Source organism: Sordaria macrospora, chromosome 5, assembly GCF_033870435.1.
Source record: "Sordaria macrospora chromosome 5, complete sequence".
Classification (NCBI taxonomy): domain Eukaryota; kingdom Fungi; phylum Ascomycota; class Sordariomycetes; order Sordariales; family Sordariaceae; genus Sordaria; species Sordaria macrospora.
The window spans coordinates 2,690,862-2,705,588 of NC_089375.1; the positions used below are offsets into that span (position 1 = coordinate 2,690,862).

The window sequence follows — 14,727 nt, forward strand, 5'->3', positions numbered from 1 at the left end:
GTTGTTCGGATTTGAGAAAAAGATTGAATGTCAATCCCGTACCAAAAAGCGCTTGCTGTATAAGCGACCGTTGTACATGATGCGACGCCTCACGCCAATGTGAAATGCAAATACCCATGAATATATCCAGTCCAACAAACAAAATTCAAGGAAAAAGATGAAATGTGGGTGATCGTTCCTCCAAAGCCTGTCGTTTATGTTTTTTCCCTGTTGACCTGACGAGGAAACACGCGCCTGACGGACTTCAAATTGTGACACTGTCCTTGTCCGGCGAAGATGAATGTCTCCTGGGGTTTTTCCGTTCAAACTAGCCCCATAATCACTTGGTAATAATGATCAGAAGCACCAAGATGATGATCAATGCCAGAATGATGCCCATCTGCTTCCCCTCCCCACTGTTGCTTGCTGCCCTCGCGAAGCGTCCGACCCGATCTCTTGCCCGATCCAACGTGTTTTGATGCCTATCCACCGCTCTTTCGCTCTCATCTAGGATCATAACCTGGCTGTCCAACTCGTCGCCAATTTGCATACTCAGCTCGCGCTGCCGTGAGATGCTCGCTCCTAGAGCGTCAAGCTGGGCGTCCTGCTCTTCCAGAATCCGCTGGTGATAGGCGTGGACCTGAACGTTGTCCATGTCTTGCCCGTCGATGGCGTCGCGATAGCCGGCAGTGTCGTCGTTCAAGACGGGGTCATCGCGGTATGGAAGTAGTTGAGAGCGAGCAGACTTGGAGGCGGCAGGGGCTTGGGCTTCGAGGTCACTGTTGGGTGACGAGAAACGGACGGTCTTGGAGGCACGACGCTCAATGGGCGGAGGAGTAGTCGTGGACGGTGCTACGGGTTTCGACGATTGGGCATGGGCAAAATCTCCGGCAAGAGAAGGATCATTGGGTTGGGTGAGTGTTGAGGTGGTGGCAGGCGAAGCGTAGCCATGGAATTGGGAGGTGAGATCGTCGAATTGCTTTTGGAGCGACGAGAGGGTATCATTCAGCGTCGAGGCCTTTCTAAATGGATGTGTCCATGTTAGTGACTACTACTATCGAGAGGCAAAAAGAGGGCAAAGCATACGCTTCGTCACCGGCTTCTTGGAGGCGCTGATGTTCAGCTCGGAGAGATTCAAGCCCCTCGCGAAATTGGTCAAGTGATCGCGAAATGTGGCCATCTTGGGTGTCGCTGGACAGCTCCAGGGTCTTTGCCCGTTGCCTTTCAAGAAGCGACAGCTTGATGTGGTCGGCGAGAAGGAGAAGGGCGTTGGGATTCGACATGGTTGATGGTTGGCGGTGGCCTGTTTGTTGACTTGGAGATGCCGCGGTTACGCTATCTTATCGTGGACCCAACGACCGAGGTGTTGCGGCAGGCCACCAGCAAGAAACGACAATGCAATGAACAAGAGGCAGCAGGGTATATGAAAGTCAAATACAGAGCAAAGAAACAGCCGAACGAAAATACATGACCGTGATGTCGATGGATGGACGTCTTGTCAGGGCAAGGATGAGGTGGTTGAAGGCAAGGTTGAGGTTGAGGTTGAGGTATGGTAAAGTTGGCGGTTGTTGCAGGAACATCAGCGGGGGTTTCACTGGAGCACAAGGCAGTTCCAGGTTGCAGCGACGGCAGAAGCGCCCCATTACGCACCTCCCCGGGGGGGGTTCAAGCCTATCGCAGTCTAGGCTCTCCTGCCAAGACACGCGAGGCCTGTGAGCTTGGCTCGTGCGCACTGGGGGACTCAAGAACATTCTCGCCGCTTGGCTTGTAGTACTTCCGTACAAAATAGAGCCTCGGGGCAGGAGAACATCACGACCTTTCTTGTAGGCATCCCCAGCATATCGCCCTCACCTCCAATTGGCTCATCATCGAACTTGGTTCTCGAATACCCATCTCGACATCACGTCCATGGCAGACTCGGGAGCCGGCGTAGCAGAGGTCGGGGCGCAATCCCAAGACCATGCTCTCGCGTCGGCCGTGCCCGGGAATCCCAACACGAACGCACACACCATCGCTTCTCCCGTGACGGAGACGGGGACCCCTGGGCCATTAACTGCTATTCAGGGGGAAGGCCGAGATATCACCCAGGGCAGAGGAGGAAATGGAGAAGGAGGAGGAGAGCTTCCAGCGGCGTTCCCCAAGAAACGTCGCGGCCGTCCTCCCGGTCGTCCAAATAGGACAGTCAAGGACGGTGACTACCAGGACAACCCGCTGGTCAAGGCATGGAACGCGGCCAAGGAGGAGCAGCCCCTGCCGGCTGTCGCCATCCGAATTAAGGACGCCCTGACTGCAGACTCTCTCGTTCACGATACCCAGCGGGCCATCTTTAACGACTGTCCCACCCGCGAGTACATCTACTTTGTCACCGGATGGATCACGGCCCGCCACATTGCCTCTCAGCGGCCTAGTTACGTCAACGGTCTGCTCATTCACTCACGCGGCATAGATGCCCCGGAGCAGTGCACCCACTGTGCTGATCGCCGCACCAAAAATGCCTTGGGTCCTTTTATAGTCTGTCGGATCTTGCCAGGGAGTTTCCATAACAGCTGTTCGAACTGCAAGTGGTTCGACAACACGTCAGCCTGCTCGCTGTATACGGGCCCTACCCCCAACCGGAAGCGCAAGGCTAAGGCCATCTCTGCGGGACCAGAAGCCGGGGAGAGCAGTAACATCAACGGGACTCCTGTTGTCGGAGCTGATCAGCAACAGCATGCTGCCCCAGACCAGACGGAGATGGCTCACCAGAACGCCCAGTTTACGGGCATGCAATTAGGCATGAGAACGGCTGTCCCAGTGGCGGATATGGAGGGAACTCAGGACCTCCAAGGAATTGGCCATCCCCACGAGATGCAGCAGCATGATGCAGTGGAAGAGTCTCAGGGCGGTCAGCTATCAGCCGAGGAGGAGGGTGACGATGATGACGACGACGACGACGAAGACGAAGAGTAGGGAAAAGAAACCCTTATTTTCTCCTCGATATTTGTGGAAGCTAACATGCCATTCTGTGAGCAGCAACTCCGTCGATGCTCAGCTTGCCGCCCAGCTTCTTCCCGAGATTCGTGGGCACAATGATCACCAGGGCTAGGTGTCCTATAGGTGATGATACTCGTCGAATCACGATGAACTATCAATACTAGGGATATTTCTGACTGGGTTTGCTTTGCGGTTTTCTTTTCACCGGGGCTTTTTGACGTGCAGGAGTTTTGTTTTATGGGGTTTGCACTTCTTTTTCTTCTTTTGTTGTTCCAGTCTTAATCATGTGTTCCAGTGGCAGTCAGTCGCATGGTCAGGGACTCTGTAAGGCTAGTAATTCCTAGTATTGACCAACAATATCTGCAGGACTCGAAATGGGGAGGACATCGTGGCATGTATCTGGACGGAACATCAGCTCGCGCTAGTGGGAAAGAGAAGGCTACACGAGGTTATGAAATCATGGCCACGACGACGTTATGGGATTCCGGTATCACGTAAACGAGTACTCACCCTTTTCTTATTCGTTTGACACAAAGATATATGAATTTTCTGCCTCCACACGAAGAGTCGCGAGTTCAATGACTCTTCGTAAGGCAAGTGAGTATTCTCATTGTCATGGCAATCTTATGTTCGGCGAGGGTACATCAGACCTCCGACAATGGCAAACCAAAAGGAGATGGATGGCATTTTATAACTTTTTGGCCTCCCGCTGTCGGCCAGCATCTCGGTACCGAGCAGCCGCCCACTGCCACCCAAGATGGAAAACACACAATCTCCATCACGCATAATTACGGTAGTATGATCACATAGGGAAAATTTCCGAATCCGTAACTATGCGGCGATGACTTTCGTCCCCAATGTCCCGATGTCCCATGAGAGCAAATGTATTTCCGTCCTTACCGTGGGATCCCACGATCGACGGCACCCGGCAAACAACCCGAAGATCTCCATTGCCCATTACATGGTAGCCGAAATTGGAAAGTTCTCATCTTACTTAGCGCTTAACGCTCATTTGGATTATTATCCAGCCCCACCACCACCACCACCAAACACACACATTGATTGAGGGTTACTTGTTCGCCAACTTTCAGCTTTTGCTTCACTTTTACGGAGGAACCGAGGACAAATGCATCATTCATTCCCTTCGTGATTCATAAAATCACCGTCAAACAGAAATCGTTCTGTAGCCGCTCGTTTTTTCCACCCTCGTTACCACGGGAGCCCATTAAACAACTCCAACCAGCAACAAGCCTCGGCTATATAACTCCATCGGCCGACACACCCTTGACTGCCACAAATTCCAAATCCAGTATCATCGACATCAGTCAGCCACTCCGATCGAGTACCTACTGCAGCTACAAACCAAAGCCCACCTACCAATTTCAACAACTTCCACGACTACTATAACGCACCCACCAACCACACCAAACAAACACCACAATGCCCGACTGCGCTCACAAGACCTCAGGCAACTCATGCGGCTGCACCGCCACCGCCCCAGCCGGCCAGTCTCTTTGCGCCTGGTGCCGCGACGGCCACAAGACCATCGTCAGGAACAACGCTAACAGCGCTAATGAGGAGGGCCAGGAGTTGAATCAAGATCAGGGAAATGTCGGGCCGGAGTTTTGTTGTTCGGGATGCGCTTCCAAGTACTGAGACTTTGAAGACGTGAGAATGGTGATAGGGATAGGAAGTGTAAGATGGGAGATGGAGTTGCAGAGACTGTGGGGGATAGGTTCTGGGGTCTGTTGACGGAAGTGAGTATTGGTTTGATGGGATTGTGGAAGATGCGATATATAAGGGGCCATGGACAGAAAGAGGAAAAAGTAAAGAAAAGGGGATAGGAGAAAAGGGGGTCGGAGCCCGTGATCAACAGCGACGGGAGAACTAGCCACAGGAGAATCCGAAGGAGAAAACAAACGAATACATTGAGCGATCCTTTACCTCGACTTTGCTCTTTGCTGTTGTTGCCCCTGTGCCGTTTTGCTGGATGGTGTCTTCTCGGTTTTCTCGTTCGCAAAAAAGGGAAGGACACTCGTGAAAAGAAGGAGGAAAAGGGAGCGAGGCAGAATGATTGAGAGAACCTTTTTATATACGAAAAACAGCCATGAGATACAGCCAGGACCGAAGCTCCTCCAATTCAGTCTATCTACCTCCTGAATCTTAGATCTGAAACGCTGGACTGTATCCGCGAGCATCGGGGACGCCCTTCATCTTCAGGTCGCCGGGTTGTGCCAAGCAGCAGGGTTAGGGTCCCGTCTTCATGGGCTTTGTTTACTAATCCCTGAGCAAGCAAACATTCTGAATCAAAGGCATCATCACCTTCTGAGCTGGACGGAATCATGTTGATGGCATACAAGGAAGACCGGTAGACTGGCTAGGTAATTGATAATGGGTTATCTCGATGTTTCTCGAGAATACCCATGGGAAGCTGTGGGTGTGGTCCGTAGGCTTGTTTAATTTCCCGGCTTCCTTGTTAAGGCAGGTACCTACGACACACCCAGTGTCTAAGGTGTTCATCTCTAGTCTTGGGAAAGACAGATCTTTAGGGCAACTGAAGGTTTAACACAAAAATTGCAGTCGCATTACTATCCAAGACGCTAATCTTCCTCATATCCTGCCTACTTGCACACCAACGACATCACCACCTAGGAATAACCACCCCCTAGTAATCATAATCCCTCCTCCACCCTCCAGCGGTATTACTATGCCACGCGCACTTCCCGCCCGCATAGAGGCACATGTTCCCATCATCCTGCACCACCAACCTTGGCTCCGTCCCAGAACCAGCCGTCTCACTCTGCCACTTAACCTTCTGCTTCTCCTCGTCGCCAACACACAAGTTGCCATCGCCCGTGACCCAAACCGAATTTGAACTCGCCGCGCCCTTAGCCCGCCACATGATATCGCCCCGTCTTGCCGACCCGTGGCTGTTATCCGTATTGCAAATGAGCGCAAACTCGCCCTTGTTGTTGAACTTCGCCATGTACTCGCCGCTGTTGCTGGTCAGGATGTGCTCGGGCTTCATGGTGAAATTCGGGCGGAGGGTGTCGCCAAAAGAAGTAGGCTTCACAGGGTTAAGGCAGGACTCGAGGTCGGTGATGCGCCAGGCGTTGTAGTCGGCGCGGTACTGGTAGTCGACGGCGTTGATGTAGGCCGAGGCGCGATTGTCGAGGATGAAGCGCGGAGGGTCGATTCTGCGACTCCCGCTGTCGTGACGGTCACCCTCGCGACGTTGCGGTGGCTCGTACTTGCGGTTAGAGGAGCGCCAGATCATGCCGTTGGTCTCGCCGCGGACCTCGAGGACGTGGTCTTGGCCGAATTCGAGGTAGTGCGCGTCGGTGAGTCTGGTGTCGTCGTTGGTGAAGTAGTAGACGCTGGTGTTGAAGCGGGTGTTGCGGATGCGGAGGTTGCCGGAGGGCAGGAGCGAGAGCTCGTGGTCGCCGTTGTCGGAGAGCAAGTTCTGACCGATGACGAGGATCTCGCCGGGCTTCAGCTGCGAGATTCTTTTGCCCGAAAATCCGGCGAAGGAACGGCCGCTGGTCCAGATCAGGTCATTTGGCCAGCCGGAGCCGTAGAGCCTCAATTTGCCGTTGTTGCTGAGAATGAGACCGCCGTTTCTTTCGCGGCTAAAGAAGCGCTCCCTGTCATCGTCGTCATAATGCATGGCATATTTGTCGATGTTGTTGGAGGCTTGCCAGATCTTGGTTCCGTTTTCACCCCAGAGGATCACGTCGTCGTTGTAGCCGACGGTCAGCTTCGTAGCGGTTTCCTTGCGGGGATTGGTGGAAACGATGATGGAGTCTCCTGTCTTGGTGTAGCGAACAACAAATTGGCCGTTTTCATCCAGCGTTGCGATCATGTCGCCGTTGTTGGAGGTGATGGATTGACCGGCAGCCAGGTACTGTCCGGGGCTGATTTTGTCACCGGATGTGACAGGGGAGAACTGCATAAGATGTCAGTCTACTTTTGTTTCAGAGAGGGTAATAGGTAGAGGTACTTACATCACGGGGTTCGTATGTTGTTGCGGAGCCTCCATTGACAGCCCAGGTGGTGACACCGTCGAGCTTTAGCACCGCAGCACCGTTATCTTGGATGATTAGCTCGCAATCTCCTCCAGTGCGTCTGTATCTTGTTCGAGATGACCACTGAGAAGATTGGTCGTCCTCGAATGAAGTCATATTGCCGTCGGTAGTCAACAGAAGCCAGCCTCCACCTTGTCCATAGGAATGACCGCCTGAAGCCCACCTGGGCTCGCTGCCCTCATAAAGGACAAAGTTGCCGTCATTCTGGAAGGTAAGAGTGAACCTGCCGTTGGGTGATGTGAGCGCCTCTCCCGCGAGAAGTCTTTGACCGCCCTTGAGGCGATCTCTCTTGGCCTCAGGAAGCTCCGGGCCCGTCTTCGATGACCAGACAATCTGGCCGTCAGTCGAGATGACCATGTTGCCATCGTCTCTGACCGCGAAGAAGGAGTCGCTGTTGCCTCTACCAGCAGTGCCAGTCACCCATTTCTGAGCGCCTGACCATGTGAGCAGTTCCAGCTCTCCGTCTCCACGGAAGACGAGCTTTTCGGCAGAATTTCCGGCAGTCTTGCCTCTGGCCCAGATCGGACCTTTGTCCTTCTTGTAGAGGACCAGGTTGTTGTCAGCCTGCATGATCAGGGTGTATTCGCCGCTGGGAGAGGATCTGCGTTGGTCCTTGGTCAACTCCTCGCCAGCGGTGAGACGGTCCTTGGCTCCCACTTCAGGGTTCGCAGGCTTCTCCGGCTCCTTCTGTGCCGTGTTGGTGGCCCAGAGCTGGTTTTCGCCCGACATGAGTCGGACATTGCCATCATCCTGCACAGTCAACACGGTGCTCGCGTCGCCCCTACCCCCGGTATGGCTTGACCATACTTCTCCGTTGTCGTCGTCGAAAAGTCTGAGGTTGCCGTCGTCCTGCAAGAGACCCTTGGAAGCCTTGCGGTAGGAACTGGTGGTATTAGAGCTCCAAAGTGGCCGTTTGTGGGACACCTCGTAGAGGACAAAGTTTCCGTCGTCCTGAAAGACAAGCTCGTATTTGCCGTTCTTGGACTTGATGGAGCTGCCGGACTCGATGATGTCGCCGGCCTTGAAGGAGTCCTGTGTCTCGTATAAGTAAAGGGTGCCTTTGAGAGTGAAGAACTGTAAAGCTCACCATGATTAGGATGATATTTGGTGATGACTGAGTGGTAAAAAACTGTAACTGATAAGGAAAATGGATGTGGATAGAGTAAAGAGCACGAGAAGAACAGTGATTCAAGTTGAAGCTTCAGTATTGTCTACTCCCTACCGACCTGGCTGTCCCTTCCTTATATATACTTCTAGTTCTCCTCCTCGGATCCTCACAGAACCTACCGATGATAGTCTTGAGCCACAGGCCTCCAAGGCAGAGTTGTCGCCGCCAGGGAGACCCCTAACAATCCAAGATCCGACTATCGACTACGGACAGACCGAGGACAGCCTTTCAACCTTACAGCTGGTGACTTCAAGCCACTCGGTCGTAAGTCTTGCACCATCATTCTCAAGAAAACCCTCGGCACTTGTTGATAGTAGCTTGAACGCCCCAAACTCCAAAAGAGGGAGCATCCACAATGTGGGGTGTCATTGGGCAGTGTTGAAAGGAATGGAATGGATTTATTGAAATCTGGTGAGGTCTGGACCCGATCCTGAGTTGCGGCTGAGAGACCTTGTGCCGGCTTTAAGACTAGCGAAGTCGGGGTTCAGCTCCATTTCCACGTGGGTTGGTTCACTTTCAGTCCGCAGCAAAACCAATAGCGTTGATTGACATCGTCTCATTCGATATGTGAGGCTGGCGGAAATGGAAGATACGACGGTGTGAATGGATAAAAAGGAACGACATCCTCGTTGTTGTTGCGAAAGTGTTGCGCACCCTGCGCGTCTGTCAATTTACTCGAGGTTTTGGTTTCCGATTCTTAGTTGTTGAACGGGAGACGGATGTGGCAGCAAGAGGAGAAGATGAGCAAAGGGAGGTGACGGAGATGTCAAAACGAAGACAATATCATTTAGCAAGAAGGGAGGGTATATCTAACCAATAAGAGGCGCGGATGGAAAGAGCTGGCTCTGTTTAACTGCATATCTTTATCCTAATTGCATTCCGGCTATTTGTTTAATCACGACTTAAGGTTATGCACTAGCGAATTGTCACGTGGCAGCGTGTGCTCAATTGACCAGGATTCTTTCCGCCTTCTTTGTATCGCGTTTCGCATGCAACCCAGGCCGTTATCGCATTTCTCCATTTACGTTATCGCACCCAACATCGACGAGAACCCTAAGGTCCTCTTGCGCCAGCCAATTCGGAAGACAGACATCACGACGAGAATTACACAACGGAACACCCGCATAGCTACCCTCTGTCGCTGCATTTAAGCACAAAGACGAGCTTCCTACGAGCATCGGCGCATCGAGTAGACTATCGCGGCGACAAAGGGTCGACAGCACATCACCCAGCCTCGACCCATGCTATAGCTCTACGAGACACCAGCCCTGAAACGAGTTCGAGGCTGTCACTGCCAGATCATCTTCAAGATGACGGTCCAAGACGCTGTCGATGCCTCCGAACACTACGAAATTTATAACACCGACGACATCCCCTCCCTCTACACCATAATCATCGACACCAACCCACGCGCCTGGGCCGCCCTCAACGATGTCCTCCCCCTCACCAAAGCGCTCGCCAACATCCTAATATTTGTCAACTCCCATTTAGCCTTCAATAACTCCAACCAAGTAGCACTGATAGCATCACACACCAACCGCGCAGTATGGCTCTACCCAACAGCACCCGACCAAAACCCCCACGGGCAACGAAAACCGCAAAACCCGAACGACGACATCGAGATGCGCGACGCTTCCTTTACCACAAATAAACAACAACCACCACCGCCCGCGAACAAATACCCTCTCTTCGCCCAAATCGAGCGCTCCCTCCTCTCCTCCCTGCGCTCGCTCATAACCGCCACAACAACCGAAGACATCACCTCCACGACTACCACGCAAATCTCCGGCGCTCTGACCCTCGCCCTCTCGCACATCAACAAAACCGCCCTCCTCTTCGCCCCGGCAAGCAACTCCACCGGCCCAACCCCCAATTCAGCCAGCAAGTCCTCCGTTTCCACAACCTCGGGCGCCGGCCCAGGCGGCGGCAACGGCGCTTCGCTCCCCGGCGTGGGCGGGGGTGGTTTGGCGGGGCTGCACGCGCGCATCCTGGTGGTCAGCGTAAGTGACAGCTCACCCTCGCAGTACATCCCGACCATGAACGCGGTGTTCGCAGCGGCGCACGCGCGCATCGCCATCGACACGCTGGCGCTGCGGGGCAGCGCGACGTTCCTGCAGCAGGCGAGCTACATCACGCGCGGCACGTTCATCCGGGCGCAGGAGCCGAGAGGGCTATTGCAGTACCTGATGTTTGGTTTCGGCAGCGGGAGTGCGCCGCAGGGGTTGGCGGCTGCAGGCAATCAACGCTCGCAGCAACAGGCGAAGAAAGAGGATAAGGCGAATGAAAAGGCTGCGAATGCTGCAGCAGCGGCTAAGGGAGGAGGAAATAAGGGACAGAAGTTCCTCGGGAGCAATGCCAGCGTGGCGGATCTGTTGGTTACGCCCAGCGCGGACTCGGTGGATTTCCGGGCGGCGTGTTTTTGCCATCGAAATGTGGTTGATACCGGGTTCGTGTGCAGTATTTGTCTGAGCATCTTTTGCGAGGTGCCCGAGGGCGCGGAGTGTTTGACGTGCGGGACTAAGTTGGCGTTGGGCAATTACGGGAGGAGGATACCGGTGTTGCCTTCGAAGGCTGCTGCTACTGCGGCTGTCGGAGGGGGGCAACAGGCTAATGGGAATGGAACGACGGTGTTGAAATAGGGAATGACTGAGAGATTTCCACCTGGAGGTTATGGAACACTTCTTCTAGCTGTCAAGAAGTAGATGATTGATGAGGGGATGACGATGATGATGGTGATGTTCTTCTCCCTACACTGGTTGAGGTGTCCATTGGGCCTAAGCAAACTCACAACATAGAAGGGCAACACCTAACATAACATAACACCGAGAGAGAACGTGAAACGAACCCCCAAAGGAATTTGGATGTCTGGTCTATTGTCCAAAGCAGACACGATGCTTGGAGAGTCTTGAGAGACACATGGTATACATTCATAGAAAAGTCTGGACAAGCACACTGCTAATACACATAAAGAACAAATTGCAGGCATGCATGGTCTCATCTCGCCAATATATATATTTGGAGAAATTGTTGCATGCCATAGTCCACTCGCTACTCACAACTCATCATCACTCTCAGTCTCACTCCCATCCACAGTCTTAGCAGCAGCAACAGCAGGCTGAGAAGCTCTCGTAGCCGTTGCTCCCGCCCTCTTAGCATGTGAAACCGGCGTTGGCTTTGTCGGCGTTTCCTTTGCCTTCCCCTTTCCTGCAGTAGGAGCCGCCGTAGTCATCTTTTTCTGAGGAGTCATTGTCGTTTTCGATGATGCCGCATGTCCTTTCCCCCTCGTCGCCAATCGCGACGGCGACGGCGGTGGTGGCGAAGCAGGCGAGCCACCAACATCAAGATCCTTCTCTCCCGCTTCTACTGTCTCATCCATCTCATCGGGTTCGCTGGCTGTTTCGTCATCGTCGCGGTCTGGAGTTTCGCGACCTGAGATTTTGCCGTTTTCCTCTTCGGCCTCGTCTTCGTCGTTATTGCTATCAGTGTCGTCTTCGACGTCAAGGGTCTTGCTAGAGGATGACTGTCCCATGGTCTTGGAGGACGGTTCCGGCTCTGACTCTGGCGAGTCGACATCTATCTTTTCGGGTTCTCCATCGTTGTCATCGTCGTCCTCGTCTGATGATACGTCTTTGGTGGCCTTTCGTTTTCCTGGTCTGGAGACGCGGGCTGTTCTTTTTTTTGCTGTTCCTGCTGTTGAGCGCCCTCCTCCTATCCTGCCAATCTTGATGCCGCCATCTTCTTCCTCTTCCTCTTCTTCGTCTTTGTCTAGTTGATTTTTGGAGACCTTCACTCCGGACTTACCCCTCGCACTCTCAATTACACCCGACAACCCGTCTTGCGAGCTAGGTCTTACTCTACTCAGTTCCTGTTGCTGTTGACGAATTTTCGACTTCTTCTCATTCAACAGCGCCCTAAACTTCTGCAACAGCTCCGTCTCCTGCTCAACCTTCGACCGCGTGAGTTCCTCCAACTGACTCTTCAAATCAGCGATGCGAGCCTCGAGCTCCGCTACCTGTGCTGCGGAGGTGGATAGGGAAGAGAGTGCGGTCTGCCGCGAGATGGCGAGTTGCAAACACCAGTCGAAGAGCTGGATCTCGGAGGAGGGTGAGTGAGATAGGGTCAATGCGCCTAGTCGTTGGTTGATGCCGGCTACGCGACGGCGGATGGTGATGGCGATGGACTTCTTTTTGCCGCGGGATTCTACCTCGGCGCCGGCTTCGATGTCTGCTACTGGTGAGGCTGTTATGAAGAGGGAGGAAAGGATGGATTCCCACTCTGTGGGGGTGCAGGAACTGCTGCTGGCGCGGAGGGAGTTGATTTGGTCATGTTTTACTGTAGGCGTGTTAGTCAAGGGACTTATATCATGTACGTTCTTGAACCGAAGTTTGTTCTTTCTACAACAGTCATCTCGACACAAATTGTGATCTGAAATCAAACTGCACGCATCATGGGGTTATTATGCATACATGGGCAATGAGAACAGTCCCTGCATAATTCCATATGATAGATATAATGGATGCATAACCCCCTAAATAAACAGCGAAAATAACGACGAGGTTTCAAAAAGACTTACGAGTGAGCGCATACGGCTCTTCACCCTCCGTAGCAACAATCTTGAAATTTAGCGGTTTGCTCGATCCCCTCGCGGATGATCCTCCGGTTCCCGAGTGGGTAACCTCGCCCAGGATGAAGTCATCCTCCTGATCGGTATCGGTCCGGGGGATACGGATAATCGTTGACGAGGATGAAGTCATATTTTCTTTTTGTGTGGCTTGTGCGCAAATGGAGTAATATATGAGTGTGAGACTTTGATATAGTGATGTAAAAAGGTGGGATGGGGAGATGAGCGGAGGGGGGGGGGGGGGGGGGGGGGCCGGGGGAAAGATGGGATCGCCGTCTCTCCGTTATTGTATGCAGGCTGTATGTGACAGTGGTGTCAAAACGTCACGATCCGCGATCCGCGTTGACGTCCGCCTTGGTTCCGATGGTCGTTGGGCTCCCCAGGTTCCGCCCTATGGGTGGATTTAATCGACCTAAATTGGACGGCCTCGTATGGAGGACAGTGTAAGCGTAGGTACGAGGGGATGGTCTAGCTCAGATGAAACAAAAGCTGATGAGATGAGATTGGAAAATATCGGCGATTTCTGCGCTTATGCTGCACGTAATGGTCTCGGAAGGATATAGTCCACCGTTGTAAGCCCTTTGACTCGGAGATGGCGACGAATCGGAGTCGAGACGTCACCAGGATGTGACGGTGTGACGAACGGTGAGCGATTGTTGGAAAGAAGGTCAGGTCCTCCCCAACACTGCACACCTATAGAAACAGAGGGCTGTTGGTTGGCCTGCACTGCACACTGCGCTCTGCACTGACGGCCCGCACCTAGGAATTGTCGAGTGTTGGAATTGTGGAAATGCACCCTGCACGACTACACAGTCAAAACTGACGGAGCTGCGAGTGATGACGGGATGCGGGGAAGTGGAAACAGTGAGCTGCACGGAATGGACGGGAGCGTGTGTGTGTCGACGTCCTGTTGTCTGTTTCTTGGAAACGAACGGAGACGACTGACTGGGGCCTCAGCTGGACGGGAGTCGTCGATGACGGATCCAGATGGTAGCACCAACAACGATGCTATTTCCGTTTGCCGTCTTGGATATCGTCAGGAGGATGTCTTGAAGGGAAGAGTTCCCGGTGTGCGCAGCCGAAACAGGGAGGATGTTGCGCGTTTGTTTGTCAGGTCAAGTTGAGTGAAGAGACAAAACAAAAAGGCATTTCCGTGTCATGTATATGCATTTCATATATGAATTCCGAGCTACTATAACATATTCGTTTTCTGGTAGTTCTAGGCAACAACATCAAAGAGCCCCATTGCCATCTATCAATTGGGTCACGGTCGGTATCGGGGTCCAAGGCAGCAGTGCCCTTTGAAGAAAGAGCAGAACCCACCAAAGTGTTCAATCGCCCTGCATACAATGAAGAGTTCCTGAGACATCTTCAACGCCAAAGTCTTTGAACTCTTCAACTGCAGTTGTGAACATCGCTGTGAAGAATCCAGCCAATTACCCAAAGAAGATGACAAGGGGAGACCGATAACCGGCCGGCGAAACAGAGCAGCAATCAATCGGGGCGATATGCAAGAAATCACATTAGCGGCCGGCCGGCAACACGCAGCAGCACCTGGCAGTGCGGGGATCAGCCTGTCCATAAGACCCGACTTTGTCCCGTTTTTAGAGGCAATGGTTCGCTCTTCATTGTTCCCGTCTTCCCCTTGCTGTCCCGTTGCGTTCCTGACGCGATCCACCACAAACCGCAATCAAGGCTAGACCATGCGTAGCATTACGGACTTGATACATTAAATACACGGTTCAGTGTGATGGCTTTACTTGCCTTACATAGTTACATGCGTCTTAGATCTCCATTGTTTTCAAGCCTGTCCTTGCCCTGAACTGGATCCTTGATGGAGTTGAAAAGGTGAAGCAAGGGGAGCAAAGCTCCGGGGGGTTGAAGAAGATGCACAAAGACCC

At 53.0% G+C, this 14,727-nt stretch overlaps 6 protein-coding genes across 6 annotated transcripts; 3 read left to right on the plus strand and 3 right to left on the minus strand.

The window, feature by feature from the left end:
* Positions 1-6: 6 nt before the first annotated feature.
* SMAC4_02329 (uncharacterized protein) lies at positions 7-1,475 on the minus strand. The gene is made up of 2 exons (XM_003350609.2): positions 1,066-1,475; positions 7-1,001 (listed from the first exon to the last, which is right to left on the minus strand). Exons 1-2 carry the CDS (start codon positions 1,260-1,262, stop codon positions 320-322), a joined length of 879 nt encoding a protein of 292 aa, XP_003350657.1. The 5' UTR covers positions 1,263-1,475; the 3' UTR covers positions 7-319.
* A 412-nt stretch (positions 1,476-1,887) lies between these two features.
* On the plus strand, positions 1,888-3,064 carry SMAC4_02330 (uncharacterized protein; the record flags this gene model as incomplete). Its single annotated transcript, XM_003350610.2, has 2 exons — positions 1,888-2,924; positions 2,992-3,064. The coding sequence occupies 2 exons, from the start codon at positions 1,888-1,890 to the stop codon at positions 3,062-3,064; spliced, it is 1,110 nt and encodes a 369-aa protein (XP_003350658.2).
* Positions 3,065-4,392: 1,328 nt separating this feature from the next.
* Positions 4,393-4,608, plus strand: SMAC4_02331 (uncharacterized protein; the record flags this gene model as incomplete). The annotated part of the gene is made up of 1 exon (XM_003350611.1): positions 4,393-4,608. The coding sequence occupies one exon, from the start codon at positions 4,393-4,395 to the stop codon at positions 4,606-4,608; it is 216 nt and encodes a 71-aa protein (XP_003350659.1).
* An 892-nt stretch (positions 4,609-5,500) lies between these two features.
* Positions 5,501-9,173, minus strand: SMAC4_02332 (uncharacterized protein). The gene is made up of 3 exons (XM_003350612.2): positions 8,125-9,173; positions 6,957-8,069; positions 5,501-6,898 (listed from the first exon to the last, which is right to left on the minus strand). Exons 1-3 carry the CDS (start codon positions 8,125-8,127, stop codon positions 5,618-5,620), a joined length of 2,397 nt encoding a protein of 798 aa, XP_003350660.1. The 5' UTR covers positions 8,128-9,173; the 3' UTR covers positions 5,501-5,617.
* Positions 9,174-9,515: 342 nt separating this feature from the next.
* On the plus strand, positions 9,516-10,844 carry SMAC4_02333 (uncharacterized protein; the record flags this gene model as incomplete). Its single annotated transcript, XM_066089752.1, has 1 exon — positions 9,516-10,844. One exon carries the CDS (start codon positions 9,516-9,518, stop codon positions 10,842-10,844), a length of 1,329 nt encoding a protein of 442 aa, XP_065947226.1.
* A 57-nt stretch (positions 10,845-10,901) lies between these two features.
* SMAC4_02334 (uncharacterized protein) lies at positions 10,902-13,131 on the minus strand. The gene is made up of 2 exons (XM_066089753.1): positions 12,779-13,131; positions 10,902-12,537 (listed from the first exon to the last, which is right to left on the minus strand). Exons 1-2 carry the CDS (start codon positions 12,957-12,959, stop codon positions 11,258-11,260), a joined length of 1,461 nt encoding a protein of 486 aa, XP_065947227.1. The 5' UTR covers positions 12,960-13,131; the 3' UTR covers positions 10,902-11,257.
* Positions 13,132-14,727: the final 1,596 nt, after the last annotated feature.